At 38.5% G+C, this 12,840-nt stretch overlaps 1 protein-coding gene across 1 annotated transcript in view; it reads right to left on the bottom strand.

Moving 5' to 3' along the window:
* The window catches only part of SI (sucrase-isomaltase), a 152,256-nt gene that overhangs the window by 95,028 nt on the left and 44,388 nt on the right, over positions 1–12,840 (bottom strand). Inside the window, exons 20-24 of the mRNA XM_084638286.1 lie at positions 11,716–11,772; positions 10,886–11,010; positions 9,729–9,817; positions 5,243–5,292; positions 697–867 (exon numbers count right to left, since the gene is read on the bottom strand). Of these exons, the coding sequence (XP_084494412.1) occupies positions 697–867; positions 5,243–5,292; positions 9,729–9,817; positions 10,886–11,010; positions 11,716–11,772 (492 nt within the window). The remainder of the gene's footprint in view (positions 1–696; positions 868–5,242; positions 5,293–9,728; positions 9,818–10,885; positions 11,011–11,715; positions 11,773–12,840) is intronic.

The raw sequence follows: 12,840 nt of genomic DNA, 5'->3' as shown, positions 1-12,840 counted from the left end.
ATAATGAATAAAAATAAGACCACTGTTAATTAGGTGCCTAAATATGGATTTAAGTGTCTAATCTTAGACACAATTAGTATAATCAATTTTGGGGCTATTTGTCTTATTTCTATCATTTTAATTTAGCGCAATCACCTGTAATAGTTAAAAGATGGTGCAGAAACCAGATACACAGCAGTGGCAGGATCCTCAAGTTCCTTCATGAGATTTGTCATGAATGGCAGCTCAATGGGGTTTTAAACTGACTACTTCTTCAGCACATACACCTGCCATGTGGCCGCCACTCAGAACTCATCCTGATGAGGAGTGCTCGTGGCACTGATGCCTGAGAAGCTTTAAGAGCCACGCACATTTTAGTTTTTAAAGGGACCCTTTGAGCATGGATGTTAATGTCAAATACTGTTTACCTTGTGCAAATATGACACTCTACTCTTTAAGTCAAATCCAGCCATCTGGGGTTCATACACAACTTCTACTGGCAACTGAGAGTTGTAAGTGTGTGTCTGAGAGCAAAACTGGCATGCATTTTTTATATACTTGAGCATAACACAATTGTATCTTTAAGTGCCTTTATTCTGCAACAAAATAGATTTACTATACATGATTACATCTAGGACTTCATTCTAATAAGCACCTGAAAGAAAGTTTATAAAATTCTTTAAGATGGTTCTGTCCCTGAATTCAAATATTATTTACCTTATTTGAAGGATTATAGCTGATATTATGAAGAGAATTCTGCACCACACTATTTAAAGACACAGTAAGAATTGTAGGTTGAAGGGGCAATCCAAAGATTTTGATTTCCTCAAACACTAAGTTGTCTGGATCGATGTAGTTCATGTGCAAAACATTCATTTTTAAACTATTCTGAAAAACAAGATATTCAGATTATATTGTCACACAGTCTATACAGTTTACTGGGAAGAGTCATGTTTTGTTTTTCGACACAATTCTTTACAATGCAATTTATAAAATGACGCACACACTTTTTTTTTCTTCCCCTTAGTATCTTCTTTAATTGGATATTTCTTAAAGACCATGGTCTATAAAGCAACATATGTTTAACATAAATAAATTTTATATTATGAACACTATGTTTCATTCTTGTAATTTGTACAATGTACTTCAATCTTATCTTTTACTTTTTTTACATTTATTTTCTTAGAAATAAGGAAAGAGCAGATGAGGGACATGAGTCACTGAAGTGTTGAGGTGGCACTCTTGACTTATATCCTATTTACTTTGATACAACAGGATTGAACCCTAGTCAGTCACAGCAGGTACCCAATTCAGAGATGTCAGTGTCTTCTGTCAGGTGCTCAGTGCTTTCAGCTTCCACTGACTGAATCACTGAATTGAAAACAAACACGAGATCTAGTGGCTTCATCATCATCTAGATGGCTGTGGAACAACCACCAGGATAGCACTTTGGCTGTCATTGCAACCATAAAATCATAAATACACTCAGAAAAATCATTCTTGTGAAGATTGAAATGCACTATAAATCTCAGCATCTCCAACCTCACCATGATCTGTCCATCTTTGGCTAAAATACCCAACCCTCTCAGCTTCAATCCTAACCCACATATCAGATCCAGAGTATAGCCAGCTGTCTGAGTTCAGAAGGGAGGGAAAAGCCATCAATAAAACAGAGGTTCACTATTCTTTGTTTATTTTAAAAAAACGATTAAACTTTAAAGGACCAGATTCCCACATAGCTCCATTTACTTCAAGCTCCACATTCGCTTTGGGAAAGCATACGGTGGAGAGGAGGAGAGCATTTCTGATTTGGATGTATTTACCTTGACTATGTAGGGAAAAACCCTGGTCTCATTGAAGTCAAGGGCAGAACTCTCATTACCTTCAGTGAGACCAGGATTTCACCCTTAGTTTATGGTCTGCAGCACAAATGTACTAGGGAAATGAAGATAGTTGGTGCATTCTTGAACAGGGAACTATATTTTCTAAGCAATTTACCTGTTTAATAAAATGTCAGTTATTTGTTTGTTAAAACTAGATGTTCTCCATTATTGATTGAATTGATACATGGCAGCTTTATGCAATGAATTAACCTCTCTTTATTGACTTTCAATCAGAGCAGGAAATATGCCCTTGATTACAATGTCTTTGTAAGCACAAACAGTAAATGATTATTAAATAAATTATATTAATTACTAATAAACTTTTGATTACTTATGCAAAAACAGCAATGCTTGTGTGTGGATTCAGGGCTATGGAAGACTGATAGCCCTGAACATAAGCCTGTGGTTATGCAGTGATTCCCAGAACAGGTGCATCACAAGTAACAGAGACATTTTCCCCACAGCATCCAACAAGTGGATGACTGGAAAAAGGCTAATGTAGTGCCAATCTTTAAAAAAGGAGGATCCTGGGAACTACAGGCCAGTCAGCCTCACCTCAGTCCCTGGAAAAATCATGGAGCAGGTCCTCAAAGAATCAATCCTGAAGCACTTACATGAGAGGAAAGTGATCAGGAACAGTCAGCATGGATTCACCAAGGGAAGGTCATGCCTGACTAATCTAATCGCCCTCTATGATGAGATTACTGGTTCTGTGGATGAAGGGAAAGCAGTGGATGTATTGTATCTTGACTTTAGCAAAGCTTTTGACACTGTCTCCCACAGTATTCTTGTCAGCAAGTTAAAGAAGTACGGGCTGGATGAATGCACTATAAGGTGGGTAGAAAGCTGGCTAGATTGTTGGGCTCAGAGGGTAGTGATCAATGGCTCCATGTCTAGTTGGCAGCCGGTGTCAAGTGGAGTGCCCCAGGGGTCGGTCCTGGGGCCGGTTTTGTTCAATATCTTCATAAATGATCTGGAGGATGGTATGGATTGCACTCTCAGCAAATTTGCAGATGATACTAAACTGGGAGGAGTGGTAGATATGCTGGAGGGGAGGGATAGGATACAGAGGGACCTAGACAAATTGGAGGATTGGGCCAAAAGAAATCTGATGAGGTTCAATAAGGATAAGTGCAGGGTCCTGCACTTAGGACGGAAGAACCCAATGCACAGCTACAGACTAGGGACCGAATGGCTAGGCAGCAGTTCTGCGGAAAAGGACCTAGGGGTGACAGTGGACGAGAAGCTGGATATGAGTCAGCAGTGTGCCCTTGTTGCCAAGAAGGCCAATGGCATTTTGGGATGTATAAGTAAGGGCATAGCGAGCAGATTGAGGGACGTGATCGTCCCCCTCTATTCGACATTGGTGAGGCCTCATCTGGAGTACTGTGTCCAGTTTTGGGCCCCACACTACAAGAAGGATGTGGATAAATTGGAAAGAGTCCAGCGAAGTGCAACAAAAATGATTAGGGGTCTGGAACACATGACTTATGAGGAGAGGCTGAGGGAACTGGGATTGTTTAGTCTGCGGAAGAGAAGAATGAGGGGGGATTTGATAGCTGCTTTCAACTACCTGAGAGGTGGTTCCAGAGAGGATGGTTCTAGACTATTCTCAGTGGTGGAAGAGGACAGGAGAAGGAGTAATGGTCTCAAGTTGCAGTGGGGGAGGTTTAGGTTGGATATTAGGAAAAACTTTTTCACTAGGAGGGTGGTGAAACACTGGAATGCGTTGCCTAGGGAGGTAGTGGAATCTCCTTCCTTAGAAGTTTTTAAGGTCAGGCTTGACAAAGCCCTGGCTGGGATGATTTAATTGGGGATGGGTCCTGCTTTTGAGCAGGGGGTTGGACTAGATGACCTTCTGAGGTCCCTTCCAACCCTGATATTCTATGATTCTATGATTCTATGAAGTGCATCTCAGCTATGACCAGAAGGAACCAGTTACATAATTTATTCTCTGCACACATCAGGTCCTTGGCCTCTCCGCTAAGAATGCAAACAAGGCGACCACTTAGTTCACACCATAAAAAATCACCCCTAGTGCACTCTTTCTCCACTCATGTCACTTAATCAACATTAAGACATTTACACTATCACATTCCCATCAGTCAGTAGCTTTCAGTCACAACGGAGCTGTGGTAGTATCAAACAGATGACACACTAGTAAAAGGCTCTACATCCTGTTACCTGTCCCCAGAACCACTCAGTCACCAGGAAAGGATACTGTTAAATTCTATACAAGTCAGTGTCATGGTAGCTGTAATAATAATACAGACTTATTATGTGAGACAATTAGGATTTTTTTAACTTTATTCACTCTCTTTTTGAGTGAACTGAATGCAACCATTAAATAGCTGCTAAAAATTCTTGTTTAAATCTAGAAGAGACAAAAGAGACTATCAACTATCTATGTACTGACAGCCTAATTAAACTGCTGACATTCACTCCTTATAATAAAAATTAAAAATTGACACCTCTAAAATGCCAGCTCATTGGCTTCACTATACACCACTGACGTAGGAAAAATACTTTAGATTAAGAATAAGGAAAAAAAAATGATAATCAGATCTATGAAGGTATTCACGGTTCCACTCCTATGCTTCCTGTGAATTTCCCCTCCACCAGCTGTTCCCCTGGGTGAATTTCAGCACAGTAGAGAAAGGAACACCACCTGAATTAATTCTTACCCAATCAGAATTATCTAGGTTTGGAATCGCCATGCATTGAGGGGGACAATGCTGTATACAGTAGCTCTGATCCTGGCCCCACCACTCCCTTTAAAGACCCAAGTCCAATGGAGAACGCATGAAAGGGCTTCCGTGGGGTCAAAGGAAGGAGTGAATGATGCAGTAGATGCAACATTCCTTCCCTACCCTAGTTCTTCATCCCCACAGAATGGACACATTCAGCCTTACGTGCAGACTTTATGACTCTTTTTAATGTGTAAGAAATCATAGACTTGCTGTCCTAATAAAAGTATTATTTGTTAGCAAATACATGTGGGATAGTTACATTTATTTCTACTGACAGAATATCCATCTAGAGTCTAACCCCCCCCCCCAAATTATGCGGAAATAAATTAAAATACATTTTATAGAGCCCACGACTACATTTTTAATAGAACTGCATCTCCTCCCTTACTCAGGCAAAACTCCCATTGGTATGTTGAGAGCTGAAGGCAATCATCATCTTGCAGTTCTACTACTTGATAAATAGTTGTATGTCAATTTTATTATCTATCAGGAAATATGGGTGTTTTCATGATATCTAAAAGTTAGTAAAAAAACGAATGAACAAACAACAAAACATGATGCTCTGATTAACTGAAAACATTACCGATTAAAATGAACACAATGAAAATAACATTATGAAAAATTACTTACATTGGTAACTGAAAACTGGTAATGAACGTAGTTTTTAGTTTCCACTGTATCTAAAATATTGAGAGAGAAATGAACATTTTCTAAGCACAGTGCAGATATTACGCAGCATTACTGACAAGTTGAGCATAGGATTCTGTCACAATTAGAAACCAATAGACTGCTAAATTATTATTATAGTAACACCCAGAGGCCTGAGTCAAGATAGGGGCACAATTGTGCTTGGTGCTGTGCAAACTGATATAAAGAAAAGGAGTACTTGTGGCACCTTAGAGACTAACCAATTTATTTGAGCATGAGCTTTCGTGAGCTACAGCTCACTTCATCGGATGCATACCGTGGAAACTGCAGCAGACATTATATACACACAGAGATCATGAAACAATACCTCCTCTCACCCCACTGTCCTGCTGGTAATAGCTTATCTAAAGTGATCATCAAGTTGGGCCATTTCCAGCACAAATCCAGGTTTTCTCACCCTCCACCCCCCCACCCACAAACTCACTCTCCTGCTGGTAATAGCCCATCCAAAGTGACAACTCTCTTCACAATGTGCATGATAATCAAGGTTGGCCATTTCCTGCACAAATCCAGGTTCTCTCACCCCCTCACCCCCCTCCAAAAACCACACACAGTTTCCACGGTATGCATCCGATGAAGTGAGCTGTAGCTCACGAAAGCTCATGCTCAAATGAATTGGTTAGTCTCTAAGGTGCCACAAGTCCTCCTTTTCTTTTTGCGAATACAGACTAACACGGCTGTTACTCTGAAACCTGATATAAAGACATAATTCCTGTCTTGCATAGCTTCCAATGAGGGACAAATGAAGATTTACTAAACTCTTTTGCACACCCTGATGTTCATGTAACTGATCCTACATTATGGGGATATTGACCTGGTTTAAACGCATGCTCTTTTTCTATTCCTTTTAAAGAGCAGAATGTTAAAGAATGATTACAGAAAAAGCTGTTGTAAAGGCAAACCTGTGGAAACATTGACTACAAAGTCCTTATGCTCTAAGGCAAAGCATGCTTAAAGACAATGCTTAATTGTAAGTGGTTAAGTGCTTCACCAAATCGGGATATAAACAAGGCAGGGGTCCTGTGGGAAAAAAACAGCATGTGCAGCTGGTGCAGTGTGTAGCGTGTGTGTGTGTGTGTGTGTGTGTGTGTGTGTGTGTGTGTGTGTGTGTGTGTGTGTGTGTGTACTCGCCATCTCAGTGCTGATATTCCCTAACTTTTGAGTGTTTGACTTTGCAAAAGTAATAACATTATTTGAACATTGTTCTTTGCCATGCAATTGGCATAAAGAGAGCCTAAACTTGATATTCATCTGCATTGTAAGTAAAATGCTACTTGCCAGAAGGATTGTATACACTTTCTTTTAACCTTATGTACATATTTCAAAGCTAACTCCTTGAAATATTTTGAACAATTATCTATTATCGAAAGAGTTTATCTATTATACTTATACTCTACATAATGTAGTTATGAAACAGGGAATAAAATACCTCACTGGCAGCAAATGTAAGAGTTGACTACTAAACACTTCAGTGTTGGATTTTAAAAAAAAAGACAGACATGAAGAAGGTTGTGGTTGCTAGTAAATTGTGAACAATTTCTAAGGAAGATTGCTACTCATAAGCTTTTAGGAAGACTTGTTTTAGAAAATGATCAAAAAATCATAACAGTTCATATAATTTTGTTTCTCAATATTAGTACAATAAAATCTGAGTTATTTTAGATCTTGAAAATGAACATGTTCCCTCTGTAGAAATATCAGCAACTGCCCAGGGGCATCCGATATTTATTGCAGCAATTATCAGCCAAATCACAATGCTTTTTCTTTAAGGCAGCCCAGAGTTTCATGAGACTGAAAAGAGCATGGACAGTTTGAAAGGTTTTGCTTGACTCAGGATTGGTAGAGTCAAAACAATAAGAGCTGGATTCTATAAGTAGGATACGTATCTATTATTGAATAGATCTTTAAAAAACACTTTCAACAATATAAAGCAAAATCATCATACAATAATCCTTCTGAGCACAAGCAACCCCACTTTTTGGCATCCAGCTAGCATGGTGCCCTCCTACTTGAGATAGTGAAAAACTTCCCCTTACTACCCCAATTCTTCAATATCAGGACACAGAGACTCAGTATTCTGAGCTAATATTTACAGAGTACAATGTGATAGTAGGGAATTGTAGATTGGGCACTTTATACTTGAAAGGGACAGCAGTGAAACCCAGAAGAGAATCCGAGCCCTTCACAGCTCAAGTATATGAAGGAAGGCAGACCTCCTAGGATGATGGCAGTACTGTTGAATTGGGACTGAGAGAGAAGTTACGATGATGTAGCCAGCCAAGTGTCCTACAATGGGAGAATCAGATGGGCAGCACCTTCTGGTCTTTCCTCACAATTAGGTCTGCCACTCAGTGAGAAGTTTAGGGTTAGTGTGGACCATTTGGGGACCTCTCCCATCTCCCTCTCAATTAAAAACTGATGTGTGAATAGGTGAGTTGGTGGCAGGGGAACAGTAGCAGAATCCCAGAATCTTTTTGAAGATGGTTTATTAGGGAGACTACATTTAAATTTTCTCTGAGTTCTCAAACTTGAGCACATTTATAGAGGTCATGGATGATATATTCAACAGTTTTACAGATCAAAAGATATACACTATCTGAACATAGAGGTTAGAATGAATTTCAGTACTAGACAGTCAGTACCTGACAGAATCATAGACAGAAATCAGAATAGTTAACACGAGTAATCCTACATAACCTTCCCACCACCTTTAGATCTTAGCCCTGAAAACATTTATGTACAAGAGAAGTTCCATTTCACTCAGTGAGAATTGTGTATAAAAACACTCAAATGCACAAGTGTTTGCAGGATCAGGGCCATATTTTGCAAGACTAGAGATGAAACATAAGTGGAATGACATAGTGTAATCTATTCTTGACCACCGCGGTGTTGCTTTGACCATCTCCATTACGCGTAAGTCCTTATTGTTGAGACACTTCTCGTAAAATTCCTTCTTAAATTTATCCAGCATGGCTAAATCATGCTCAAATTCTTTTGCTATTCCCTTCTCTCTATGGATAGCATGAGGCTGTTGGATTAAAAATGTAAGGTCAGAACTTCCTGAAAACCAGGTATTCTTGAAATACATTAGTTTTAATGGGCATATGCCATAAACCACAGCCTTAGCTTTTTTACACATATATAAGGTGCTACAACAGGTTACAAACAAACAATAAAAACTATCACGTCCTTAAATCTTTTTTTAATAAAAGCCTGAGTGTGCAATAAAAGGTCTTCAGGAAGTCATTTTGGAATAAATGTTTAAACTGCTTGCTGGTTTGTCTAACAAAAGTATAATAAAAAGGACAAAGGCTGGGATTGTCAAAGAAAGGATTTACATGCCCAGATCCCATTAAATTTCAGTGGAATTTGGGTGCATAACTCCTTAGGCGCCTCTGGAAATCACAGCCAGTTATTTTATAATTCAAATTCCAAACTCCTTTTATTTTCCAAATTAGCTTTAATCTCAACATTATCATGACTCATTATGGTATTTTAAAGGGATAAAACTCAGATATTTTATTTGGCTGAGTTGGCCATTTGATAGAAATGAAAACATATATAAATTATTATTTTGATTCAATTTATTAAACAAAAAACTGCTACTTAGGTGCACTTAGATCCTCCTACTTTTTGTTGTGTGTGTTTACAGTATCCAGAGCAGCTGGATCCTCAGCTGTGATTAGTGGCTACAAGTGCTACAACAACAATACAGCAACAACCCTAGAAGGCATTAAGGCTTATTAACATTATCAGTGATGAAATATTTGATTGTTTATGACAGCAAAAGCATAAAGTTCAGTACATAGGGCAAAATATCGGCTTCACTGGGTGCTCAGTACATCTGAAAATGAGGCCATTTTCAATCAAAGATGGATTTAGATGCCTCACTTTTAGCACTCAACTTTATCACTTTCCGTATTTAGCCCCATATCCAAGGGTATGTTCACAGTAATTCAGATGCGTGACTGCAGCATGTGTAGACGTACCCGAGCTAGCTTTGCATCCACTGGAGTTAATCTGGATTTACAACAGATAATTTGAGAGTAGAATTCACCTCTTAGTGTATTAAAAATATCTCAGCAATGTGGTATACAACTTTGGATTTTTTAAAGTGTTAATAAACAACAATTCTAACAAGCCTTTCAGCACCTTCATTGTGAATAGAACATTACATTTCTCCACTTGAGGTTGCATATCCAAACCCTCACTAATGTCTCACTGAACTATTCAGATGAGTAAGAATTTGCAGGACTGGGCCCCCTGGTTGTAACATATATAATTTCCAAGTTATACCACTAATTTGCTTAATATAAAATACTTGATCCATGAAACCAATGAAAAGATTAAGATCATTATTTTCAAATATACTAATACTTCAAATGTTACGGGTATCTAATGTGCCTACCTCTAGATTCTCCATCATCCCAGAATAAATCTCCAGCTGCTTGTTCCTTGTCATCTAATGCAATTATGAGTCCCATCGGATTCTTGCGGCTGTAAAATGAAAGACTTTCTCTGAAGAGTATAAAAGATATCTAGACATTGTTTATACTGATACATCTTGAAAAAATATTGATGCTACCAATTTTCATTTCCAAAAGATTCGTGTTAAAAACTGAGGTTTTGTGTTTACAAAATTTTACAGATTTCCTTTCACCATTTTTTGGCTGAGAGCTTTTAATAATTTCACAACAGAACAGATTTTCTCTAAACTACTTTTCACCTGGATAAATTGCCTTTCATTTTCACGGAAATGGATGAAAATGTGTGGCAGGACTAAAAATCGTTACACAAAATTAACATGTGATTAACCAGTAATCATATTATTTCATTAATCATGAAAGTATGTCAATGCTTTCAGCAATTACCAATCTCAAAGTTTAAATACTAAACTCAATAGGACAGGCCATTTTTTCCTCTTAATTACGTGGGTATCAATAGGTTATTCCACATATACACTGAGAAAGGAATTTAGTCTAACATCCGCACTTTGTCCCACAGGCAATAATCAGTCTGAGCAACTCATCCTTCATATTCAGACAGGGCAACAAGGGATCATCCCTTTCATCAGTAGTAGAGATGGACGACAGTATTCTCCACAGTGCTGCTAATCACACATATGGGCTAGCAGGGAGTGGGACAAATTGGTGAAGACTATTTACCCCCACTTCTCTGAAGCAAAGGGGGACCTAGAGACCAGATTGAGAGTCTCTGTCTTAGTCTGGTTTCTAGTCTGTTCCTCGGGCAGCTCAACTATGTGTTGATACTTACTCATGACTTGTGACATAGCTACAGTTTAACCCTGTGTGTGCAAACTGACAAGCAAACTGGGCCATATGTTTGACTGTAGAGCTTCAGGACCTGATCCAAATACCACTGAAGTACTGATCCTGTACCCCTGGCTACAGTGGGGCTTTAGCTTGAGTAAAGAGCGTAGGATGCAATGGACTTCAGACGTTCCCATATGATACACCCAATGGTTTGAAATCTGACAATTCTGAGCCCACTCCTGAAATCACATTACAGAGCAGTGTGATCACAGGGCTCAGCCATAAAACGTACCTGTACAATGTTGTATTAGCTGGCTGCTGAATAGGAAATATGTAGCCTCCTCTCAGATGAAGTCCTAGTTTGTCTGCTGGGAGATACATCTGTGCTTGTTGTTTTCTCCATACTTCTCTTCTACCCTAATTTATGGGAATGGAAGAGAAAATGGGTATTTTACATTACTCACTACAGAGAATGGTTTCTCACATCCTGAGCTTCCATTCCAGTTCTCCTGATTTCTCCAGTTATAATACACAAATGTCTATTCAGACACTGTCTGCCTACTACCACAGAAAATCACCTTAGATTACAACACCAAACAAAAAAAGTTTACTTTTTGATTCCAGCATGATCAACACACAAAAGAAGGCCAATTCATCCTGGAAGGCTGAAAGTAGACACTGTCTTGTGTCAGGCATAGGGTAGAACCTTACCTTCTTCCTCCAGCCAACAGGCAAAAGAATTGGCACAGAAGTGGTTAACTTAATTTCTTTAGAAATAAGGGTAACATGCCAGTGTTTGAATGCCCAGAAGAGACTGCAATTATTATTATTATTATATTGTACTATTTATTTTACTGATGGTGGTGTTCAGAGCACTGTATAGAATGTAGAAGAAACATAAACCTTGCTTAATATTTGTTACGAGCTCTCTCTTCTCCTTTCTCTCTGTCTATTCTGCCTCCTTCCCTTAATTATCTCTCTTCCATCTTCTCAACTTTCTGCTTCCTTCATGTTTATCTCCTCTACCACATCTAACAATCACAACCCAATCCATAGAGGACAATGTTGAGAAGAATACACAGACATGGACTCAGCCCAGCATTATTATATGCTTTTACTTACTGTTTCATAGTCATACCATACTGCATCAGGAATATACGCTGTCACTGTTTCCACACCCTGAAATGAGAATAAAGAAACATCTTTCATATTTGAAGACAAATAAATCAAATAGTAACTAAAGCAGCATTTCCAAAGTGACAATTTCAAGCTGACAAGAGAATTTCAATGATATTTGTTCTGATTTTTTGTTTATGAAGAAGGACCTTTCTCTCTAATTGTCTGATCAACGTATAAGACTTTTTTTCCACAGTATCACAGAAGTTAGAATAGAAAAAAAATGTCCTTGTTCATCCATGTGCAATGAAGATTTATGCCCTAAAGTAGGCTTATTACTGATCTATCTGGTTTCATTTTAAATGTGCCATGCAATGAGGCTTCTGTCACTTTCCTTGTAGATTATCCCACAATCCAGTAGTTGTCACTATCAGAAATGTTTCCTGATATTTAGCCTCAATTCTTCCTCTCTCTTATCCCACTTCTCCTAGTCATATCCCCTTGTACCAAACTAAATTATTTTTCTGGGGTATCTACACCGTCAGATGTTTGTAAACTATTATCATAGCTCCTTTTAAATGTTGCTTAGCCTAGCTATGCACAGTTCCTGCTTTTCACTTTTCTTCATAAATCAGTCCTCTAGCTCCTAATCAATGTTCCTTTTCTCTGAATCCCACCAACTTGTTAAAATGTTAGTAGTATGGAGGTACCGATAAATGCATACAATAATCCTAGCAAAGTCACATCAGAACCATAAAGGGACTGTTACATCACTGCTCCATGACAGGATACCTTTGTGGGGTATGCAGCCCAAAAATCACACTGGCTCATTTTGCTATCATATCATGTTGCAAACTGATGTCTTATTTGATATTCACAATTACCCCAAAGTCTCCTTTTGTGTTGCTTTGTACCAGACATTTCTTTTCAGATATGCCTTGTTTTGTACATTTAACAAGTGTATTATGATAGAGCTTGAAAAATGTGATTGCCTATGTGAGACTGAGGGCCAAAGGGGAAATTTTGAATTAATGAGGGTCATCACTACAACAGGAATAATCCATGATCTTGGTGTTCTCCAGTGAAATTACAAAGAGATGAAGAGAAGCTGCTTGTGAATTTTAGAAACAT

The sequence above is a fragment of the Lepidochelys olivacea genome, assembly GCF_965140295.1.
Source record: "Lepidochelys olivacea isolate rLepOli2 genome assembly, chromosome: 9".
Lineage (NCBI taxonomy): Eukaryota > Metazoa > Chordata > Testudines > Cheloniidae > Lepidochelys > Lepidochelys olivacea.
Note: the sequence above shows the minus strand (reverse complement) of the source record. Positions and strands in the feature narration are given on the sequence as shown.